This window comes from Sus scrofa, chromosome 9 (assembly GCF_000003025.6).
Source record: "Sus scrofa isolate TJ Tabasco breed Duroc chromosome 9, Sscrofa11.1, whole genome shotgun sequence".
NCBI classification, from domain to species: Eukaryota; Metazoa; Chordata; class Mammalia; order Artiodactyla; family Suidae; genus Sus; species Sus scrofa.
The window spans coordinates 3,152,104-3,176,335 of NC_010451.4; the positions used below are offsets into that span (position 1 = coordinate 3,152,104).

At 53.2% G+C, this 24,232-nt stretch overlaps 1 protein-coding gene across 1 annotated transcript; it reads left to right on the forward strand.

Moving 5' to 3' along the window:
- Window positions 59–17,277, forward strand: RRP8 (ribosomal RNA processing 8, methyltransferase, homolog (yeast)). The gene is made up of 7 exons (XM_003357134.4): window positions 59–289; window positions 2,092–2,458; window positions 2,929–3,388; window positions 3,474–3,603; window positions 3,731–3,837; window positions 3,918–4,014; window positions 4,238–17,277. The coding sequence occupies exons 1-7, from the start codon at window positions 191–193 to the stop codon at window positions 4,355–4,357; spliced, it is 1,380 nt and encodes a 459-aa protein (XP_003357182.2). The 5' UTR covers window positions 59–190; the 3' UTR covers window positions 4,358–17,277.

Consider the following 24,232-nt stretch of genomic DNA (forward strand, 5'->3'; position numbering starts at 1 on the left):
GCCCGCCTTCCTGGCCCTTCTAGCCGCCGGTGTGTGAACTCGATGGTCCCCGGCGCCGCGCCGGCTTGTCTAGCCGCCGCCGGCACTCGGTGGTTCCCGGCGGCGCTCGGGCGGCTTGCGCGCCGGGAGCCCCGGGACGCGCTGCGCACGTGGAGAGGCGCGCGGGCCCCCGAGCTCGCCTCCCGGCCGCATGTTTGAGGAGCCCGCGTGGGCCGAGGAGGCCCCGGCCGTCCCGGACCCCCGGCCGGTGCCCTTACGGCCGCGGCCCCCGGCAGCCTCGCACACCAAGGTGAGCGGCCCCTCGCGCAGGGCGGGCGGACCCCGGAGCGGAGGGGCGCGGCGGGCGGGCTGGGGGAGGGCGGCGGCAGCCCCGCGGCAGGTCGAAGGGCCCGGGCTTCCGAAGGAAAATGCCGTGGGAACTGAGGGGGCTGGCGGGCGGGAGGTGAAGCCGAGAGGGTTTCTTGGACGCGAGAAGCACGTGCGGAGCACCCTGGCGCAGGAGAGCCTGTCCTGCTAGGATCGCGCCCAGGAAATAATCCGGGCGGTGGGAACACCGAGAGTGAGAGGCGATGCCCCAGAAGTTGGAGAGCTGGATTAGAAATTCCGCGTATAAGGAAGGGTAGAAAGAAGCCGAGGGAGGATTTTAGCTGGGGGATGATTTCTTCGGACTTCCGTGTTGAGGTCGTTGGTTCTTGCTGTGATTGGAAAGAGGAGGAGCGAGTGAGGGGCTGTCATTGAGCCCTGGGGGTTGTCAGTCCCTCCTTTCAAAGGGAGGTGGTGCCCAGGGTCCCTAGGGCCTCCAAGGCAAGTGCCGGCCTAGGAGGGCCCCGCAGGACTTGAGCCCGGAACGGCCCCAGGCAGTAGCCCTTCTTCTTCAAGCCTCTGCCCCACTCTCAGGCTCTTCCTACCCTCCAGTCCGCCTCGGCACGGCCTCTACCTGCTTTACTCCCTTCTCTGCACCCTCTCAGCCCAGCGCTGTAACCCAACCCCTGGGCTCTGCTACAGCTTCTCTCCTCCCCCCCTTTTCTTTTCTTTTTAGGGCCACACCCCCGACATATGGAAGTTCCCAGGCTAGGGGTCCAATAGGAGCTGCAGCTGCTGGTCTACGCCACAGCCACAATTAAGGCAACACCAGATCTGAGCCACATCTTCCACCTATGCCTTCGCTTGCAGCAGCACTGGATCCCACTGAGTGAGGCCAGGGATCGAGCCCACAATCTCATCGACATTCTGTCAGATTCTTAACTCCCTGAGCATCGGGAACTCCTTCCCCTTTCAGGTTGATCTCTATATTTCTTCTTCTTCTTCTTCTTTTTTTTTTTTTTTTTTTTGCTTTGTAGGGCCGCACCTGTAGCATATGGAGGTTCCCAGGCTAGGGGTCCAATCAGAGCTACACTCTGCTGGCCTACACCACAACCACAGCAATGCCAGATCTGAGCCACGTCTGACCTACACTGCAGCTCGTGGCAACGCCGGATCCTTAACCCACAGGGCAAGGCCAGGGATCGAACCTGCAACCTCATGGTTCCTAGTCAGATTCGTTTCCACTGCCCCACGACGGGAACTCCTGTTCTCTACACTTCTTTAATACACATGAGTGTGATCCTGTCACTCCTGTGTTCAGAAGCTTCCTTACCTCTCGAAAGGTACCAGCTAGGAGTTCCCTTATGGCACAGCGAATGAAGGATATGGTGGTGTCACTGAAGTGGCCTGGGTTGCTGCTGTGGCACGGGTTTGATCCCTGGTCCAGGAACTTCCACATTCTGCAGGCACAGCCAAAAGTAAAATAAAGGTACCAGCTAGAGGGAAAAGCCTGAGCTGAAGAGTTGGAACTCCTGGTCGCTGGCCTTGGTCCTGTTGCTCGTGGCCTCATCACACGTCTCTGGAGAACTCTAGTGCCTCATCACAGTGAAGCTCGTGGGGTGGGTGATTTCTCTGACCTCCAGCCTCCCAAAGGTGGGGATGGTGACAGGCTAGTTAGGTTGCCTGGGAATAATCCAGATGCCTCCACCCGGCGTCTGAGTCGGGTCCCTCTCTGACCCGCAGGCCCCAGCCGTTCTCCTGTCCCACTCTCACTCTTGTCTCCCCCAGGGATCCAAGCGCCGCCGGCTCTTGGCGACATTAAGGGTCCTGGAGGCAGCAGCTCTGCCCCGGCAGCCCCCCAGCCTGCCCGGTAGTGACTCTGAGGAGGAGGAAGTGGTGGAGAGGAAGAGGAAACACCCGAAAAAGGCCTTATGTGCCAGTGCTTCTCCCGAAGGAGAGAAGAAAAGAAAGAAGAAATGTCAAAATCGGGGCCCGCCTGGCAGTGACTCTGAGGTAGAGGAAGCGGCAAGGAACAGGTGCCACGAAGGGGCTCTTCGTGGCAGAGACTCTGCTAACAAAGAGACAGGAAAGAGGAAACACCAGAAACGGGCCCCTGCAGATCCTGCCCAGCACTTGGGCAGTGTTGCCCAAACAGGTATTAGTGTGTGTGGACAGGGCAGGGGTCGGCCGATCCTATGTAGGACAGAGCTGGGCTGCCACCAGAGGGTTTGGGCTTAGGGAATAAGAAGTACTTGCAGGCGTTCCTGTCGTGGTTTAGCAGGTTAAGAACCCGACTGGTATCCATGGGGATGCGGGTTTGATCCCTGGCCCTGCTCTGTGGGTTAAGGATCCGGCGCTGCTGTGAGCTGTGGCGTAGGTCGCAGATGCAGCTCGAATCCCACGTTGCTGTGGCCGTGGTGTAGGCTGGCAGCTGTAGCTCTGAGTCCATCCCTAGCCTGGGAACCTCCTTATGTTGCGGGTGCGGCCCTGAAAAAGAAAGAAAAAAAAGAAGCAGCAGCAGCCCTTTCATCCACAGTCTGTCTCAGGCACAGGGGTGTGACCAGGATGACGTGCCGATTCAGGGGATCTTGCCTCAGATATGCCTTCCTGTCTCCCTCCCTGCAGGTCCTAAAGCTTGGAATTCTAGTGCTGCAAATGACCCCACCAAGCCAAGCCCTGAGACCCCTTCCTCTGAACCCCCCCGCACCTTGAGTCGCAAGCAGTGGCGGAACCGGCAGAAGAATAAGCGAAGACAGAAGAACAAGTTTCGCCCCCCTCAGCCCCCGGACCAGCCTCCGGAGCCGGCCCCTGCCCCCACCCAGGAGACAGAGGTGCCTCCTGCCGCCGGGCCAGATGGCCCCGGGGCCCGGGCCGAGGCCCTAAGGGCCCGCATGGCCCAGCGGCTGGACGGCGCCCGCTTCCGCTACCTCAACGAACAGCTGTACTCGCAGCCCAGCCATGCCGCGCAGCGCCTCTTCCAGGAAGACCCCGAGGCCTTCCTCCTGTACCACCGTGGGTTCCAGAGCCAGGTCAGGAAGTGGCCGCTGCAGCCCGTGGACCGCATCGCCAGGGATCTTCGCCAGCGGTGAGGGGTGGGGCACGTGAGGCGTGAGGCGGCTCGGTCCCGGCTGGGACCCCGCCCGCGAGCCATCCCTGCCTCCCACTCCCAGGCCTGCGTCTCTGGTGGTGGCCGACTTTGGCTGTGGGGATTGCCGCCTGGCCTCGAGCATCCGGAATCCTGTGCACTGCTTTGACTTGGCCTCCCTGGACCCCAGGGTCACCGTGTGTGACATGGCCCAGGTAGTCCCTTGAGATCAACCCCGTGTGCTGATCTCAACACGCCCTCCCTGCCCCCACCCTAGCCCTGGGTCACGTGCTTTCTCCTCCCTGGGTCACGTGCTTTATGCCACACTCCCGCTCTCCGCAGGTGCCTCTGGAGGATGCGTCTGTGGACGTGGCCGTGTTCTGCCTTTCACTGATGGGAACCAACATCCGAGACTTCCTAGAGGAGGCCAATCGCGTACTGAAGCCAGGGTAGGAGCCGCAGGCCGCAGGAGCAGGTGTACGTGCATGTGTGTGTCGGTGCATTCACTGGAACTTTCCGTCCTTCTCAGGGGTCTCCTGAAAGTGGCTGAGGTCAGCAGCCGCTTCGAAGATGTTCGGACCTTCCTGGGGGCTGTCGCCAAACTGGGCTTCAAGGTCATCTCCAAGGTGAGGGCCCAAAGAGGTCTGTCCCTGCTCTTGTCTCACGGGTGGCCCTTGGGCGACGGGCTTCAGGAAGGAGGTCGGAGCCAGACACAGGCCTCAGCTCACGGAGAGCACAGTTCACTCAAGAGCCCTGGGCAGCTTTCCGAGCAGGGGCGGGACATGGATGGATGTGTTTTGAGGAGCCGGGGTGAGGGTTTAGAGCTCATTGGGTCTTTTCTGCCCCCAGGACCTGACCAACAGCCATTTCTTCCTGTTCGACTTTCAAAAGACTGGGCCCCCTCGGGTAGGGCCCAAGGCTCAACTCGCAGGCCTGAAGCTTCAGCCCTGTCTCTACAAGCGCAGGTGACCTCTGGACCCCCCTTGGAAAGGGAGGCAAATCTTGAACCCCAGGCTCAGACTGTTCCCGGCCAGGCTGTGACCCAGGACGTGGTCACCCTTCCTCCGTCCCACAAGCAAAATGTAATGAGCGCCCTGGCTCAGTCTTGCTTTAATGAAGGCTTCTTGGTTCCAGGAAGTGTAAGGTCGTTTGGGCTGCAGCTGAAGAACAAGGAGCGTATCGTGAGAACACGGCGGTATCTGGAATTACAGGGCCCCTCGGAGTCGTGAAAGCTTGGTTTGGGGTTCTAGGCATCTCTGGGTTAGGCTCCTCTTTCCGTCTCTCAGGAGCCCATGGGCTTCCTGTCCTAGCACTTTCCTTTCCTCTCTTCTCATTTTCCCACCTGCGGACGAGCTCACCCCAGCTCCTCCTGCAGCTTGATCCTGTCCAGGTCTTTAAGGCAGCGCTTCTTGGCTCTGGGGCACTGGTGCCACCACCCTTGTGGCTGGGCTTCCAGGTTGCCCCTGTACTGAATACCTCTCTGATTCTCATCTCCATCTTTGGAGCCTCATGGCCCGAACTACTCCTGGTAGGGGAGTAGTCCTGGGGCTCTGATGTGTGTCAGGCTGAGAGCATAGATTTTGGAATCAGGTAGGACTGCCGCTTATTGCCGAGAGTCTTTTACCCTTAGGTTGGTTGGTGAGGGTTTTTTTTTTTTTTTTGATCACGCCTGTGGCATGCACAAGTCCCTGAGCCAAGGATCGAACTCACCACCACAGCTGTGACCGTGCTGGATCCTTAGCCCACTGAGCCACCAGGGAACTCCCCCAGGAGTCTTTGAATCTTGAAAGTCACGTTCCTCATTTGGAAAATGCTAGGATTCCTGTCTCATGAGGTTGTTGTGTGGATTAACGAGGAAACGTGTTGCCAGGGCTGGGTACACAGGAGGTGCTCGATAAACTACTGTAGCTGTGACTGTTGTGTGTTATAAGCCAGACTGTTTTCTAAGGATCTTCGCCAGGCATGGTTAGGGATTGAAGGGTAAAGAATGCATCTGTTGACTGAGAAAGACTTGGGGAACTCAAGATAGGCCTTTCAACATTCTTAATTGTATAGGGTACTTAAAGATTCCTGATGGGTTCTGAGCTGTTTCTGGAAGGGGTGGGGTAGGGTCTGGATCTCTTCATATCACAGCTGATTGGTGCCACTCAGGGTGGCATCAGGCTCCTCGCTGGCAGGGGGTGTGTCTGTTTCTGCCCGGGGGCGCCCAGACCACCTTGTCCAAGGACAGCCAGTGCTGGGTCATGACCTGCCTGAGAGTCCTTGGCCTCTTCTGGAAGGCCTGTGCCGTGGGCCCAAGCATAAAACACAGCCTGTTTTACCTGATTCAAAGAGCAAGACCTGCAGGTGACCACTGGGACGCAGGTTCCAGGGCTCTGAGCCAGTTAGGTGCCTCCGGTAAGGGGGGGATGCTAGGGGCAGTCTGTGTAGACCAGAGAGCGTGTTTGGAGGCTGGACTGGGAAGCGTTTAGCAGATAGAGTAGCTCATACCTCGGCGTGGGCTTCTCTGCCGAATGCTCATCTGACTGGCAGCGTCTTACTCCTCCTTCCAGACGGGCCAGTGGTTTCCTTCTCCAGGACTCCCAAAGCAGGGCTGGCGTGTGCACCTGCACTCTTAGCGCTGTGTGCAAAGTGCGGCTTCAGGATTTAAATGTTGTGCGGTGATTGCTTTGTGCCGTCGGCTGCTTCTCGCTCGTCTTTATCCTTGTGTTCCCAGAGCTGGTCCCTTGAGATTCTTCTAAGGAGGTGACAGGGACCAGCTGAGTGGGACTGATGAAAGCAGGGGTGTCGCAGGAACCCAGGTTCAGGCCCACGATGAGGGCACCTGACGATGCCTCAGACGATGGAGGAGGCAGGCAGGCAGGAGAACCTCTGCAGGTAGAACGAGGGACACGGAGGCTTAGAGAGAGAAGGTCTGAAGCACGGCTCGGGCGTCTGGCTCGGGCAGCTGGTTGGCTAGTGATGCCGTTCAGGGTGGTGGCCTTTCGGTACCTGACTGTCCTTTGGAAATGGGACGTAAACTCAGCAGCCTGGAGGAGGTGCTTCGGTCATAGGGACAGGCAAGATGGCCAGAGTATGATTAAGGAGAAGGGAAAAGGGCTCTGAGCTCTCAGGAGCATGTGAAGTCTGGGAAAGAAGAATAAACCAGTGAAGGTGACAAGCTGAGAAGGTTTGGCCACAGATGCAGAAGTGAAACCAGGGGAGTGGACTTCACACGGAAGGGATGGGGAGGCTGTCAGATGCTGTTGAAAGGTCCGTAAAGTTGAGCGAGAAGCCAGATCGCAGCAGGAGAGGACTGCAGTGCAATGTCGAGGGCCTGTTGGAACTTACAGGGCGGCGTTCATGAATCAGTGACCCCAGCCAGCCCAGTGGGGGAGCTCGGCCTGCCCAGGAATGTAGGTGTAGCAGTGGAAGAGTGAGCACTGAGGGATCACCCGGGATGGGAACCTTGCCGCCCCATTGAAGTGAAATCGAGCAGAGGAGGCTCAGACCGTTCGCAAGTCAGCGATGGCAGTGCCGGACCACGGAATTTTATAGAACAGATGTGTGAGTGCAGACGGGAGCCGGCTCTTGCATTGGCAGTAATTGGACCAGGAGTCTGGGAGCCTGGGAGGCTGGGCTCAGAAATTGGAACTCAGAATAGTTCCCATAGGGAAGCAGAGCAGCGCCAGGCGATGGCAGTGTCCAGAGTGTAGTTATGGGGAGAGGACCCGGGAAGTGTGCGAGGGAGGCTCCAGGGAGACTGGTGAAGGCGCGCAGGGCTCAGGGCCTGGGAGGGCATCTGCATGGACTTGGCAGTTCTCCAGGGTGATGGTTGCGGTTGGCTCGTAGCAGGTGCCAACCCCTTGAAGAAGGGGGCGGGACCAGGAGATGTGCAGACAAAGGGTGGGAGAGGCTGGATGGCACGGATGTCAGAAGGATCGCACAGCCCACTGGAGAGGCTTCCGGTCGGGGGGGATGTGAGGCTGGTGAGTGGGGCTGGCTGCTGGGCAGCCCAGATCCAATACCCTGAGCGTCCTCTCCAGCTGGTCGGGATCCCCTGGGGAGACGGCTGTGACGGCAGCTCCACGGGGCAGGAGGCTCAAGCCGTCCATCCCAGGCCTGTTTTGGAGGAGCCGGGCCCCTCGCTGTAAGACACACGGCTCCTTTTACGGTGTCTCTGTTTCCGGTGCCATTTATCCCCCTAGGCCTCGATTCGCTTCCCCTGGTCTCTCACCGTGCTCAGCAGGACCGCTGGGCTCCGCCGCCTCCCTTACTTGTGATTTGGATTCTCTCTCTGCCTGTCCTGGCTCGAGCCACCTGAGTAAATATCTTTCTGGGTCTGACGCGGGCCCCCGGCTCCCCCTCGCTCAGCCCAGCCGCCACGGTTCCATCCGCGGATTCTGCAAGCAGGGCTCTCCTGAGTCGGGTCCTCCCCGCTCCATCATCAGCCTCAGGACAAGCTCCCGTTCAGGTTCTTGCCTGGGCTTGGGTGTCTGACGCTGGGAGTCTAGACCGAAGAGAGGACGGTGTGTTTCCTGAAGAAGTCACAGCACGCCGCTGTGTAAGCCGCGGTGAGGCCAGTTTAAGGAACAGTTTGCGAGCGGGAGGCCAGAGTCCTAGTACGCGGTACACGGGAGTGGGAAGGGGTCCAACTGGAGACTCCACTGGGACCATTCAGGAAGCTCGAGGTATTTATCCCCAAAGCCCAGGGATGGGGAATCTGGAGCCCGACTCCTGCCTTGGAAGTGCAGCGGCGAACAGAGGCCCGCTCAGGGTCTGGAAGGTGGCGACGTCAGCACAGAGAAGCCAGGGGTGCGCCTCGTGGGCTCGGGAGGGAGGGGCAGACCACCCAGAATAAAGCTACAGGCGCCGGGGCCAAGGGGGCTGCAGAAGAGGGCCCAAGAGCCCTGGCCTGGGGCACAGAAACGCCAGTCAAGCAGGAACCCTCTCCCCTCCTGCTTCGCAGCTGGGTGCAGAGCAGTCAGCAGCTCTTGGGGGGCGCCCAGAGGGTCCCTCCTTCCCCAGCGCAGGCTCCTTGACTGAAGTGGAGCGGAGCTGGGAGGCAGAAGTAGTTAAAGGCACAGGAGGCGCCGGTTTAGACATTGTGCTCACTTGACTTTGGGTTTGTATCTTAAACTGATCATAAGACATCCGTGAACTGAGAAGGCGCTGAAGTCTTGGCCTTGCTGCTGCTTTTCTCCACAGCAGGAGACGCGTCCCACAAACGGCCAGGAGGGGGTGAGAGACAGGAGCGGGCCAGGTTTGGGAGCGGTCTGTGCGCGGCTCCCTCGGCGTATGTCCCTTTAGAGGTTCAGGGCCTCTGCCGTCGGGGCGGGCTCCGCTTTCGTCCCTGTCACACGGCCCTGAGGTACTCGGGTCCCAAGGAGGCCGCGTGCTCTGGCGGAGCCGCCGCTCAGCTCCAGTAACTCCAGCGCTTAGGGGACTGCACAGGCCCTTTGTGGGTTTTCACAGCGACCTCTGCTCAGGTCGCCCTCTGTCCCTGCGCCCTCCCAGGCTGGCCACCTGGCAGCAGAGTCAACTCCCTCCCGCAGAAGTCACCTTACTGGTCCTGTTGCTCCCACTTCTGTCCCCAGAGCCAAGTGAGCGGTTTAAAATGGGCATCGGATACCTCGCTTCTCTGCTTAAAATTCTTCAATGGGGGAGTTCCCGTCGTGGCACAGTGGTTAACGAATCCGACTAGGAACCATGAGGTTGCGGGTTCGGTCCCTGCCCTTGCTCAGTGGGTTAACGATCCAGCGTTGCCGTGAGCTGTGGTGTAGGTTGCAGACGCGGCTCGGATCCCGCGTTGCTGTGGCTCTGGTGTAGGCCGGTGGCTACAGCTCCGATTCAACCCCTAGCCTGGGAACCTCCATATGCCGCGGGAGCGGCCCAAGAAATAGCAACAACAACAACAACAAAAAATTCTTCAATGGGGAGTCCCCGTCGTGGTGCAGCAGAAACGAATCCGACCAGGAACCATGAGGTTGCGGGTTCGATCCCTGGCCTCGCTCAGGATCTGGCATTGCCATGAGCTGTGGTATAGGTCGCAGATGTGGCTCGGATCCTATGTGGCTGTGGCTGTGGTGTAGGCTGGCAGCTGTAGCTCTGATTGGACCCCTAGCCTGGGAACCTCCTTATGCCACAGCATTGTTTTCCACAGCCCTAACATGTGGAAAACAAAAACAAAAAAATCAATGGATTTCATTGCTTTGAGAACAAAAGACGGCCCCTTCCCAGGCCCTGTGTGGTCTTGCTCAGGCCTCCCTTATTCAGCTGCATCTTCGCCAACTCCTTTTGCAGGAAACTCGAAACTCTAGGAAACTCTCGCCACGTGGGCCAGCATTTCATTCTTTAAGCCTTAGGAGCTGAGAGCTGTGGCTCCTTCTGCGTTGTTGCACTTGTGTGATGTTTCCTCCTGGATTGTCACTTGTTGCGCCGTCCTCCCAAGATGCTCCTTTCCTGGCCAGTTCATTTGCCTCCTCCTGAGCCTCACAGCAGCAGCACCTTCTGTGGAAAAAACCGGGCTGGCTGCTCACCGAAATGTCCTTTTCCCGGACACAGTGTCCGATGTTTCCCGGCTCCTTGCATGGAGATGGGGCCCGGCCCGTGGCACGTGAGAAGGGGTGAGGTTTCGCTTCCAGACCAGGGCAGGGGCAGCGGAGATGCGCCGCCTCCACACCGGCACCCCTGCCTCTGCCTTCCGGGGCGGCCTCGACACGCGTGTTTTGACGATGGAGACGCCGGGATGTTCGAATCCCTGCTTAGAGGAGAGTGGCTGGACCAGGAAATCCACACTGGCTTTGAACAGGGGTAACCTCCCTGGCACTGGTCGTCTGGGGAGTGACGCAGAGCAGCCGCGCTGCTAAGTCTTCCCTGCACAGACCTGTGCCCCCTACTGTCGATCACACAGCCCCCCTCGTTTCCTTCAAGGGGCTTCAGCTGTTTAGTTGTCTCGCCAGATGCCAGTCAACGCTTCCCCGTTCTAAGAACTGGAGTCCTAGTTGGGGGGAAAAACGCTCACATGAGGAAGCTGAGGTACTGATTTTATCCGTTACATCTTCATGGTGGCCAAAGAAAAAGAAAAAAAAATCCCACTGAAGACTGTCTTAAAACACGATCAGATTTTTCTTCTCCTGAAACCGGAAGCCTGATGGATGCTGGTTATTGGCACCGGCTCAGCAGTTGGAGGGGGCTAGCAGTCGGGTGGGTGATGCCCTGGCCCCTCGGTTCTCATGGTCACAAGCTAGTGGCTTTTGATTGCGCAGAGGCCTTGCCCACTGCTACCCTTCCCAGAAGCCTGCGGTTGCCACAGCCCTGCCTTTGGGGCTTTACCTCAAGGGTTCCTCTGCATCGTTAGTGTTGTGGTGTAAATATGTTCCACTATGTGGCCAGGCCCATCTGTGAGCCTATTTGTCCCCCTGCCTTCTGATCACTTGGCCACTCCTCTGGTCAGGGCTGTTCTCCCCCAGCCCGGTGGGGGTGGGGAAGCCTGCCCTCCACTCAGTTTTCCCTCCTGGGTCACTTCCAGCACTGGGATGGGCGAGGGCATATTGGAGGCAGAAAGACTAGCGTTGTTGGGCTCCGTCCGTGTGTTCTACGAAGACAGGCTTCAGCGTTGGCTCAGGGTGTGGGGTGTTGGGGTTCTTTGGAGCCCCCTGTGGGGACGGGTGCACTTGCTGGCTTTGGTTCCTTCCTGGCCACGCTCCGCTCTCACTCCCCGTCGGCTCCTCAGCTTCAGACCCTGTCCGCGTACCTATCCTGCCAGGGCTCAAGCCCCTCACCCTGGCAAGCTGCCCTCCTTAAGCCTGGTTGCTTTTCTGGGAGCCCACAGACCGCGTGTGTGCCTGGGCTGCCGAACAGCCACATGCAGCCTCGCCAGCAGCTGACTCCTCTCCCTCTACCCAGCCGCCTCTGAGCTTGCCAGGTCTCTGGGTCCAAACCCCATTCAGAAGGGATTCAGGTTACTTCCTCCCAGGAAGCGTCTGCTGCAGGATCCCCCAGGGGCCGCATGGAGCTGGGTCTGTAAGGTCCCGAGTGTAGCCGGCCTCTCGCTGGAGAACGTAAGGCTGAGTGGCTGCAAGGTCTGTCCCTCTCATGGGAACATGAAATGGCTTTCGGCTTCTGCTGGAGTCTTTCTCCCTTGGCTTAGGAGGGAGGGAACAGCACCACTGCTTTGCCATTCAGGGAGAAGTTCTCTTTATTCCAAAAAATTCCCATCACTAAAGCTTCCATTTCTTTCTTCTTTTTTGGTCTTTTAGGGCCGCACCTGAGGCATATGGAACTTCCCAGGCTGGGGGTGGAATTGGAGCTACAACCGGCAGCCTACACCACAGCCACAGCCACACTGACTCTGAGCTGTGTCTGCGACCTACACTGCAGCTGGTGGCAACGCCAGATCCTTAACCCACTGAGCGAGGCCAGGGATCGAACCTGTGTCCTCATGGATACTAGTCGAGTTTGTTAACCACTGGGTCACAACAGGAACTCCAATAGTCGGGTTCTTAATCTGCTGAGCCACAGTGGGAACTCCTGCATTTCTAACCTCACATACAAGAAGAAGGTTGGTGGTCTCCGTGTCGGCGTTATTATCCTAGAGGAAATCCTACGTGGATTTATCGACCACCTGTACTTAACATCCTCTTGTGCAAGGATTCTTTTAAAATATGAATAGTTCCTGTGTGCACCTGCAGGCTTTTTATGGAGTATTATCAACAAACCTTATTTCTTATTTTTTTCCTTTTATTCAACTGTTTTTAATACTCAGCCGTGTATCAATCAGGGCCCAGTCAGGAAGCTAGAAACCACAGTAAGTATTTCACATAGAGGGCATTTAATGCAGAGAATTGATTACAAGTGATAGAAAGCCGAACGCGTCAGAAGACGACGCTGATGTCATTAAAAAGTAGTAGCTGGAGAATTCAGGTAACCTGGGAAGACAAAGGGAAGAAGCACATGATTATCAAACCAGCAGCTCAGAGAAGGGGCCCTTGCTGGCTGGTCAGTACTCAGACCTTTGTGGGGGAAGCTCCTTGAACGTCTGAGGAACGGCATGACCTCAAGGGTGCTGACGGCCAAGCGGGGGCAGATCTGCCAGTACCACTGAGAAGTGTGGCAAAGCTGCTGCAGAGTGGAGGAGAAGCTGGTAGTTGGAGCCAGGTGTCTGCAGCTGGGGGAACTTGACGGCACCTGGAAAGGAGGTGTGAATACCACCCCCCTCCTTCTTTCACTCTCCGTTCCCCTTTGCGGCACCCCTGTGGCGGTACCTAACAGAACCACCTGGCCTTGGGTTCTGGGAAATAGGATTTGCAGAGCCAGTGTGTGTGGGTGGGAGTCGAGAGGGAGGTGTGTTGCCCCGGGAGACAGAAGCGTGTAGGAGCCAGAAGGAGATGGGTGAGTAACGAGCATCACCCGTGCAGCTGCTCATGCATCCAGATGCCTGCTCTCAGCTGGGAAGTAGCCTGTTGAGAGCATCTGCCACAGGAAATGCACCCGCCCCCCTGGTTGCCGTCTTGAGAGGTTAAAATCCTTGCAGCTGGGGTTCCAAGGACAAAGTAAGTTCCCCCAGGTGGGTGCGCTCCTTGGAGATCTGGGAAGTGAGGGTTGTCTTCCCGCTGCGTGGCTCTTTGCTGGAGGCGCGTTTAGGGGTCGGGCTTTCCGCAGCAGCATTCCCGCCACAGCAAGCCCCAAAGAAGGACGCCTCCTGGGCGGCTGAAGTTCAACATGGGACTGGAGGTTCAGCAGGTAAGATAAATCTACTCTGTTACAAGTCTGGCTGTGATAAAGTAGTTAAGAAGAAAATTCCTGGAGGTTAAGTTACTCGGAAGCACTGGCAAGTCCAGGGAGCGAGGCTTAGAGAACAGACAGGAGCCACAGGAGGACGAACGAGTGCAGAGGAAGGCCGCCCTTCGGAGTCGGGCAGGAAAGGCTGGCACTGCTGGCACCACTGCTGCCTGACTCTGCTCTCACGCTTGTTGGTCCGCAGACTGAGGCTGAGAGTCGCGTTACTCCTCCTCGGAGTCGATGGTGCTGTGTTAGGATCGGCTCGGGCAGGGCCGCTCTCCTGCTCTTTGTGACACTTTCCTTTATTCGGCACGTCTGTTCCTCTGCCGCCGTGTGTTGGCTGTGTGGATGCCTGGGTGTCTTTGGCAAACCAGATGGTGGTTTTGGTACCTGGATGTTGCGACAGAGACTGGCCTTGCCGGCTGTTCCATACCCCGCTTGCTTCTTGCTGGGGATCAGCAGGACCCTCCCAGCTTCCCTTGTTCTCCAGTGTGGCCATGAGACTGAGTCTAGCCGGTGGGAGAGCAGTGGAGCTGGGGTGTGCTGCTTCTCTGACGTGGTCCCACGTTTTCCTGGGCACAGTCCCCCATGTCTTTTCCATTTTGGCCAACTTGATGCCTTGGCGCATTTGACCTCACAAGCTACCCGTTGGAGATGATGAAGCCAAAAGCCCGGAGGAGTCTGAGCATCACTTGGAGCAGAGCCACCCACCTCAGGAACCTCTGCTTTGGCCTTCGTGTGAGTGAGAAATAAATGTGTATCTTTGGGGGCACTATATTCTTGGTTTGTTGCTACAGCGACTAGTAACTTTTCTTAAAATCCCTTTTAATTGAACAGGTCAGAAAAGTAAAAATAATAATAACGCCCATCCAGAAAAGCAAGCAAATGTGAAGCCTGGTGGTTTATCACAAGGCAACACCCATGGAACCACCACCCAAACTAAGAAACAGAACATTGTCAACACCCAGAGCCTCTCTGTTAAGTCCCTTCCCGAACCTCAGCAACTCTATTCTCTTGACTTCGCAAAGTTACCACCACCCTGGCTATTACGACATCCGTGTCCTCGCTTTCCCTGCAGTCTTACTAGTTAAGCATCCCTACCGAAATCCTACTTACCTGGGGTGTGTTTCTATGTGCCTGACCTCTTTCACTCAGCACTAGGTTTATGGGATTCGTCTGTGAGTTGAGTGCAGCTGAATTACACTCCTTTTTTTTTTTTTTTTTTGGTGTGGCCTCACCTATGGCATATGGAAGTTCCCAGGTCAGGGACTGAATCCGAGCCGCAGCTGCAACCTGTGCCACAGCTGTGGCAATGCGGGATCCTTTAACCCACTGCGCTGGGCTGGGGATCAGACCTGCACCTCTGAAGCAATCTGAGCCACTGCAGTAGGATTCTTTATCCACCGTGCCACAGTGGGAACTCCCTCATTCATTTTTATTTCTGTAACAATATCCCATTCTGTGAAGAAACCAGTTTATTGATTGAGTCAACTGCTGGTGTACATTTGGGTTAAATGGGCTGGGTCATGCTGCAGGAGATAAAAACCCTGAATAGTAATGGTTTAACCCCACAAAGGATGATTTTTGACTAGTGCCGCACATTGGCAGGGACTCAGGTACCTAAACTAATGAAACCCCGCTGCAGGACCCGCTTCCATAATCACTGGGGGGCAATGAGACTAGACCACCCCCTGTGCAAAAGCGTCAGCCCAGATGTGCCACATCCTTTTTGCCCATTTAATTGACCGAAACAGGACCCACCGCCCCATAAAGCTCCCTAGATGGTCAGGACATGGGCTCCTGCCGGCCCCGGAAGGAAGAGAAGCAGAGCATGAGCCGCGTCCTCACTGGTGGGCGGTTTCCACGAATAGCACTGCTCTGAAGGGGCCGCAGGTGCCTCTGGAGTGCGCGTGTTTCTGTTGGGAATGTGGCTGCGAGGAAGACTGGTCGTGAGCTGTGTGTGTCCTCAGCTTTTAATAGAAAACGCAGACTGTTCACAGAGTGTTCAGCTACATACCGTCTCCGCCAGCGACGTGAGAGGTCACTCAATGCGTCTGTCTGCTCTCTCGTGGGATCCCCCCCAGTTCCGGCGTACAGTGTTAGGTTATGTGGTTTAACTTTGCATTTACCCGATTCCTAATGGGACTGACCTATGGGTCCCCCTCTGTGTTTGAAAACCCTCTTCTGTCGAGTGCTCGTTCAAGCCTCTTGCCCTTTTTTCCTATTGGATTGTCTTTTCCTTGTTGATTTTTGGAGAAGTTCTACACACACACACACACACACACACACACACACACACACACACACACACACACACAGGCCACGGTCCCCTTTGCTTGTATGTGCTGTTCAATCGTCTCCTCTTCTGTGGTTTGCCTTTTCACTCCCTTAATGGGTGTCTGCTGACGAACCGAAGGTTTTGATTTTAATGTAGCCTAGTTTATCCATTGTTTACGGTTAGTGCTGTGTGTGCCTGTTTAAAGAGTCATTTGTGGGAGTTCCTGTTGTGCTTCAGTGGGTTAAGAACCCAGCTAGTATCCATGAGGATGCGGGTTCGCTCCCTGGCCTTGCTCGGTGGGTCAAGGATCTGGTGTTGCCGCGAGCTGCAGCCTAGGCTGCACATTTGGCCTGGATCTGGCGTGGCTGTGACTGTGGCGTAGGCCAGCAGCTGCAGCTCTGATTCCACCCCTAGTCTGGGACTTCCACATGCTGCAGGGGTGGCCCTCAAAAGAAAAAACATCGTTTCTACTCCAAAATGATGACGTTATCTTACTAAATTATATTCTGCAAGTGTTAGTATTGGCTTTTCATTATGCTGCAACCCATATGCAGCTGATTTTCCCGTGTGGTTAGAATAGGAGCCAAGTTTAATTCCATCTAGATATCTAGTTAATCTCAAAGAGTTCATTGAAAAAATTTTTTCCTGTTGCTGTCCACCTCTCTCTCTTTTTTCTACATATGTGTGAGGTTGTTTCTGGGCATCCTGAGCCATTCCTCGGTGTTTATGTCCGTCTTCACACCAGTACCTCGCTTTTTAAACTGCAGTAGCTTCTCATGCGTCTTAGTATGTGATACAGCAAGTCCCACACATTCTTCTTCTCTCAAAAGACTGTTGCTGGCCCTTGGCGTTTCCATGGTTGTCAAGCTCCCCAAAGACCCTGCTGGGATTTTCTTGTGCTATAGATCAGACTGGAATATTTATAATACTGGGGCTTCTAATTCCTTGGTCTTTGTGCTCCACTGAATTAATTGCTGTCCGTAATGTTTTATAGATTTACGTGCTAAGTTCTTCTCGCACATCTTTTGTTAGATTTATTCCTGACATTTACTGTTTCTTTTTCAAATGTCTTGCAAATGGGATCTTCAGAAGTTTCATTTTCTGCTTGCTTGTGTATAGAGGTACAACCGGGTGTTCCCGTCGTGGTATAGAGGAAACAAATCCAACTAGGAACCTTGAGGTTGCAGGTTCGATCCCTGGCCTCGCTCAGTGGGTTAAGGATCCGGCATTGCTGTGAGCTGGGGGTGTAGACTGCAGACGTGGCTCAGATCCTGCGTTGCTGTGGTGTAGGCTGGCGGCTACAGCTCCCATTGGACCCCCAGCCTGGGAACAGGTGTGGCGCTAAAAATAGATTTTTGTATGTGGACTGTGGAGCATCATCCTTGTTAAATAACCTCACTGACTGTAATAATTTATCTGTATTCTTTTATTTTGTAAAATAATACAGATATATCATCTCTGAATATCCTATCAGTTTTATTTCATCCTTTCCAGTTTTATATCATTTATTTCTTTCATCTTCACTGGCCAGGACATCCACCACCCTGTGCAAGGAAAGTGGTTTGGGTGGAAGTCTTTGAACCATTCACAGACTTGAAGGAAAAGCTTTCACTGTTTCATCACTGAGTGTGTTGTCTGAAGTGAGATTCTGATTCACAGCTGTCAGATTAATAATGTGCTCTATTTGGTATTATTTGTATCATGATTTAGATTTTGAATGTTGTCAAATGCAGCTTCTTAATTGAAACGATCACAGCTTTTAAAAAATTCTGTCAGCATAGCAGGCAAAAGATTTATTTCCCTCTGTAAAATCGACCTTGAATCTTTGGAATAAAATCAGCTTAGTTGATGATGTCCTTTTATGTGTTGATGAAAGCAGTTTGATAATATTTTGTATAGGACTTTTTTTTATCTGCTTGTGAGTGAACATAAATGATATTTTCCTATAAATCTTTCTTTCCCCACTCAAAACAATGCGTTCAGGTTCTCTCCATGGTGCTGCGTGTCCCTGTAACTCGTCTCCCTCTTCTCCGGAGCTCTGGCGGTGTCCCGTCTCCCCCGGTACAGCCCAGAGCTCTGGCCACAGCCGGAAAGGCCCCGTAGTATCTGGGTCCCAGTCGTGGGTCTCACCCGCCCCACCTTCGCTCACACCTTCCCGGCCACGCGGCCCGTCGGGCTGTTTACTCACTACTCCAGGCACGCCTCCGCCTCAGGGCGTCGCACTATTATTTCACGTACCTGGAAGAGTGTTTCCATAGATGTTTTTGCGGCTGACATCCACGCTTACTGCAGGTGTCTGTAAAATGCCAGCGTATCAGAGAGTTGCTCTCTAGCCAATGCTTTTCTTTGCTGCGGCCTTACTATGCTTTGTGTTTCTTTAAATAACTTATCAGCACCTTTTAAATAGCATGCTCATGTGTTTATATAATTATTATGTCTTTTCCCGCACTAGAATATAAATGCCAAGGGGGCAGGGGCTTGCCTGTTACTGTGCCCCTGGAATCTAGTACATACTTGTAGCTGGCGTCTGTTTAGTGTTCCAGGTGTGTTTCTATTTAGAACATTTAACATAGCCAGGCCTCTAGTTAAGGACATTTAAATCATCCAAATCTGAGTTCCCGTTGTGGCTCGGCTGGTTGAGAACCCAACTAGTACCCATGAAGATGCAAGGTGGATCCCTGGCCTGGCTCAGTGGGTTAAGGATCCACCATTGCTGTTTGCTGGGATGCAGGTCACAGACATGGCTCTGGATCTATCATGGCTGTGGCTGTGGTGTAGGCTGGGAGCTGCAGTTCCAATTCGACCCCTAGCCTGGGAACTTCCATATGCTGCAGGTACGGCCCTAAAAAGAGAGATGGATAAATAAGTAAATAATCAATCCAAATCCTTCTGACCACAAAATAATGGGAGAAGAGTTTTCTTATAAATGGTCTCTTAAAAAGGTATATATGATTCTTGGTTCCACATTTCAAGTTAATTAGTCAGGCCAGGTTTCCCATAGTTAACAACTGTAAAATCTGAACAAAATACAAACAAAAACACAGTGATTTGAGGGCCCTGGAAAGTGAACAAAAGCAAGCAGAAAGCCGAGGAGAATTTACCTTTGAAGGCCTGCAGCTGCAGTGGGTAAGAGCTGTGATTTCTGTGGTCTTTCTGTCTGAAAGCTCTCCTTCCCCAGCCCAACCCTATCCCCAGTTCCAGAGGCAGAAAACCACACCCTCAGTGGCTCAAAATAGCAGGGGACAGAGTTCAGGGCTAGTAAAGCCACTGGAAATTTAAGAGCAGAAATTTGGAGAGAGAGAGAGTGGTCTATGGAATGAAACCAAGGTGTGGGCATAAGCTCTGTCCACATCGTGGACGACCACTGAATTACACTTGCCCAGGGTTACTTAAAGGGACCTAGCAAAAAAAGCTGGCAGAACACGGCGAGGAGTCTATCCTTGAATGACAGAAATGCCCTGGCTAAGGCGTGAACATTTGCTGCTTTCTTGCCCGAGTGCATTGCAAATGGATGTCCAGCGTGGGTGGTGGCTGAAGTGTCCGAGGACAGGGTCTGCCAGTGGAAAGTCGCAGGAAATTTAAAAGGAAAATCCCCAAAGCAAAGCTGTAGAAGAGGCGAGCCCCCAGATCTGCCCAAATTGTTGGCCAGTGACTAAACTAGGTCATTGCAGGCGAGGTGCGCCAAGGCTGGGCGGGAAAAGCAGCTGCTGGAAGCCGAAAGAGCCAAGCAGACAGAGCAGCTGTTGAATGCATAACACAGGAAATACAAAATTTGCATTTGAGCCCATCCCCACCCCAAAACGCCTTCTACAACAACCCCAACAAATCTTCAGAACATAACAACAAAAATTTAGTACAGTATCGACAGTATCAACAATACCCAGTTTTCAACCCAAATTACCAGACATGCCAATAAACAGGAATAATGGCCCTGTTATAAAAATATGAAATTATAAGTAGTAATTTACAATGTGTCCAAATAATGAAAGGAAAAATAGATATAAGAAACTCAAGGGGAGTTCCCATTGTGGTTCAGTGGGTTAAGAACCAGATGTAGCATACATGAGGATGCAGGTTCGATCCCTGGTCTCTCTCAGTGGGTTAAGGATCTGGTGTTGCTGCAAGCTGCAGTGTAGGCCGCAGATGCAACTTGGATCTGGTGTTGCCATGGCTGTGGTGTAGGCTTACAGTTGCAGTTCTGATTTGACCCCTGGCTTGGGATGTCCACCGGTGTGTCCATAAAAAGAAAGAAATTCAAGGAACATACAGCCTCAATGAATACACAGATTAGGGAATCTTGCCAGAGAAACAGACACTACAAGAACTAAATGGAAATTCAAAAAACTGAAAAGTATAAATAACTAAAAGGAGAACAAAAAATGCAACACAAATTGTTCAGTTTGAACAACAGGACTGAAAGAAACGGATGGAGCTTGTGGGCCTGTCACCAAAGAGCTAACACAATATCGCTGACATCCCAGAGGAAGATGAGAAAAGGGATGCAGCTGAGAAAGCACTTGATGAAAAATAGCTGCAAACGCCCCAAATTTGGTAAGAAATCCATATGGAGTCAAGAAACAAGTGAACTCCAAAAAGAATAAACATGAATAAGTCCATTTAAAACATGCCATAATTAGACTCTGGAAAACTAAGAGAAAGAAACTTTAGTGGAGAGCCAAAGAAAAAGGGCAAAAACAATCGTCAATGAGAGCAGAGTTCTCAACAGAAATTATGGAAACTATAGGGAACGGGGTAGAGAACCCAGAAACCCATGGTTATGCCCAACTGATTTTGGACAAAGATGCAAAAACAGGTCAATGGGGGGAAGACAGCCTTTCCAACAAACGGAGCTGAAGAGCTTGGACAGCCAGAGGCAAAAACATACACACACGCACGTACCTAAATCTTCCTGTTGACCTAGTCTCACACCTGAACCAAAACAACCTCCGTGTGGATCACGGACTTAAATGTAAAATATAAAATAACCAAACCTTGAGAAAAGAAACACAGGAGCAAATCTTTGATATCTAAGGAGAGGTAAAAGTTTTAAACTTGACATCAAAAGCATGATTCATAAAAGAAAACGTTGATCAACTGGGACTGTGTTAAAAATTTTAAACTTTTGCTCTGAGAGAGACCCTATTAAGATAGGAAGCTGCAGACTGAAGGGAAAATATTTGCAAACTACATATCTGACAAAGGGTTAGTATCCAGAATATATAAATAATATATATATAAATAACCCTGAAGACTCAAGAGTAAAAAGCCTGTTACCCTTTTATCTACTAAAGAAACTGATTTGTAATTAAAAACTTCCTCAGAAAAATAAAAAACCCTGGGCCCAGAGGGCTTTATTGGAATATTGTTACTATTTACGCTTTTAGGGCCACTCCTGCAGCATATGGAAGTACCCAGGCTAGTGGTTGAAGGAGCTGCAGCTGCCAGCCTATGCCACAGCCACATGGAATGCCAGATCCGAGCCACATCGGTGACCCACACCACAACTCGAGGCAACGCCGGCTCCCTTAACTCACTGAGCGAGGCCAGGGATCGAACCCGCATGCTCATGGTTACTAGTTGGGTTTGTTACCGCTGAGCCATGATGGGAACTCCCTTTATTGGGGAATTTTATCAACCATGTAAATAATACCAGTCTGACACAAAACTCTTAGAAAGCGGAGTAGGATAGACCCCTTCCCAGCTCATTTTTGTGTGACTCTCTGGGAAATAAACCGGGGAGCAGCATGGCTAGGACATGGTGTATTTCACCAGTTTCACTAAGTGCCAGTTTGCTCCCCAGAATAAACCATTTCACTTGTCCACCAGCAGAGCAGGAGGAGTCTTGCTTTCCACTGTCCACCCAGCATCTGTTACGTTAGAGGCAGTAGAATGCGGCAGGTAGAATGGGTTCTGGAGACAAACGCCTGCATTCAAAACTGGCTCTAAATGTTTATTAATTGCAAATGGAGTATAACCATTAAAAATTGTGAATCACTGGGAGTTCCCTGGTGGCTTAGCAGTTAAGGAGTCAGTGTTGTCACTGCTGTAGCTCGCGTTCAATCCCTGGCCTGGGAGATTTTGCACGCCTTGGGCACAGCCAAAAACAAACAAATAGTAACCAAATAAATATTGTGTATCACTCTCTTGTTCACATATAACATTTATATGGCACATCAACTGTATTTCAGTTTTAAAAGTGCAAAAAAAGCAGGGCTGGGGGAGCAGGGGGCGTTGACGAGACTCGCAGGATTGTTAGGACGACGGTTTGAAAGTGACTATTCGACTGCCTGGTGTGTGGCAGGCGGGATCTGCTCCCCAAATGGGTTAATCTGTTCCCTCAAAAGGCCCATGTCACTCCCTCCAGGGCTGGCACCAACCTGTCTTCCAGCACCTGATTCTGCCCAGGGATGTGGTCATTGTCCATCCAGAAACAAGAGGGGCCTCCTCCACCTGCTCCCGTACCCCTAGAGAAAGCTCTCTTCGGTAGCAGGTGCCGGAACCTTCCTTCTAAACCATGGCTTAGATCCTCAGGGCTGGTGACGACGGTGCCCAGTGCTGACTAGATTATTCCGTGCGGGTAAAAGCTCCGTGTGAAGTGCTGTCTTAGGCACCATCCAAGAGGATTTGTCATCCTGAAGTTTTTAAAGTTCTCTAATTCGAAATGCCTTTCCTTCCATGGCCCTCGAGCTCGGGCTCACAGTCATATGGCCTAAAATGGGTCCAGTTTCCTCCCACAAAGTGAGAAAAGAATGTGAAAAGCATGTCAAGTGAAGTGAGAGCTTGAAGCCCGAATAACAGTGTACGCTGCCTAGAACAAGAACCAGGTATTACTTGGTTGTAAGAACTACACACTAAATTTCTTTAAAGAAAGAAATATATACTATAAAGTTAAAAAAAAAAAACTGGCTCTGACTTTGTGACCTGGGAATCTGCATCTGCTTCTCGATCCATAAAAGAGAATAATAATAATCACACCTATATGAGAGCAACCAGAGCTTCTTGGGCATTAGTGGGCGAAACTGGCATTTTTTTTTTCTATTTCAGACATTCCCCCTATATATCCTATTTCTGCATGTAGCTTTCAAATTAGACTGAGTAGCTGAGCACATACGCGTTTCAGGTGAGCGAGAGAGCACCGGTCAGTGAGCTCTCTCATCTTTGGACTGTTAGCGCAGGGGGTGTACGGAGCGGGACGCAGCTGTCCGCACAACTCTGGGGATGAAGATGCAATTTGGCTCCTTTTCAATTCCTGATCTGATTCTCCTCACCAGTCTCCCTCCTATCCCCCACCCCCGGCACTGGATAGGAAGAGAGGAATTTGGTCCAGTCTCTTTAGGTTTCCTGTTTCTTTCCGAAATACATGCCCAGAATTCCACATTCGACCTTTGCTTCCCTCCAAAGTGGCATCTGGATGGAGGGAGAAGGGCTTCGGTAATATCAGAGGAAGGGGTCCCCAGCCTAGTACTGGTTCCGGGGTGTGCACGGGCTGGACTGCTCTGGGTCTGCCTGGCCCAGTTCCGCACCTGGGCGTCCTGCCAGCATGTGCTTCTAAGGCCTGTGAGTGCGTGGTCCCGTCTTTTTCAGCTGTCAGGGCCCACGCCCCTCCCTCCAGTCTGGCCTCCCCCAGACAACCCTGTCTGGAGCTACAGACCCCAGTTGCTCTCTGCTTTGTACTCCATCCAGCCTAACAGCCAGTTCCGTTTCCACACCATGTGGGGGTCAGGCGACGCACCTCCCTGTCCGTGCCACTCTGCCTTCTTGGGCCCTGGGGGTCACAGTAGGTCCGTGCTGCGAAGCAGTTCCCGTCTAAAGTCCCAACCGCAAAAGGGCAAAAGCCTCTTTGCCTTCAGTACCTCAGTTTCCTGCTCCAGCCCGAAGTCCCGGACCAGGCCGATGTTATCATGCCCCCCGACCCCGTGCCGGTCTCCACTCCTTCATCCCCCCACCCATCAGGACAGGATGGGACTTAGTTCTCCCCTTTGTCCTGTGTCTACTCCTTCCTTCCTTTCATTGTTTGAGACTTGACTTTCCCAAGGGGATTTTAATGTATCTGGCAGATAATTTCAAGAGCGAAACTGTCAAACCTGGCGCGTGTTCCCTGCGGGCATTGTATTCCAGCTCTGCTGCCATACGGCCCTGATTTTATCATCTCTGACTGACGGATAGCAGCATTTGTTGGGCATAATTCAAGAAGGAGTTTCAGTCACGCATGTCTCAATGAAGCAGACATTTAAAAACTTAAAAATGTGCTAGGTAGAAAAGAAAAAAAATTCAGTCTAGAGAATGATGTGTGTGCGTCGAAAATATTGGGTATTAACCAATTTCAGACGGCTTTACTTGCAACTCACTTCTGTTCCCTGTTCCCACGGGGGAGAGAGTCGTGATGGGAACGTGGACAGAGGGCTCGTCTATCCCAAAGGCCGTCCTGACCCCGCACTAAGCCCCCCGCGAGGAGCAGCCTGGCGCTTGGTTGACAGTGGAAAAGAAAGAGGAGGGTTCCCGAGGAAAGGGGACGCTTCAGTCTCTCTGCTGTTGCTAAAGGCCGTCAGTCGCCGTTCACGGGCCAGGGAGCGACTGTGACGAGGCTGCGACGGATGCTCAGCCCACCCCGTTGTCTGCATCTCCTCCCACCGCGTAGCCCGGACCTAAGCGCACAGCGAGGGAAGGGACTTGTACCCCGTACGTTTGGGCGGCAACGACAGGAGCCAGTAGAGTTGGCTTTTCGCGCTGCTGTCTTCTAACCGGCTTTTCTCAGAGAGGTTTGCCCTGTGGTAGCTGCAGCCACGCGATGAACAGTAACTGAA

Excerpts from the sequence above, each read along its gene's own strand:
- RRP8 (XM_003357134.4), top strand. The coding sequence starts at position 191 with ATGTTTGAGGAGCCCGCGTGGGCCGAGGAGGCCCCGGCCGTCCCGGAC. Across the intron at positions 290-2,091 it reads CGGCAGCCTCGCACACCAAG|GGATCCAAGCGCCGCCGGCT; the intron begins GTGAGCGGCCCC and ends TGTCTCCCCCAG. Across the intron at positions 2,459-2,928 it reads GGGCAGTGTTGCCCAAACAG|GTCCTAAAGCTTGGAATTCT; the intron begins GTATTAGTGTGT and ends CCCTCCCTGCAG.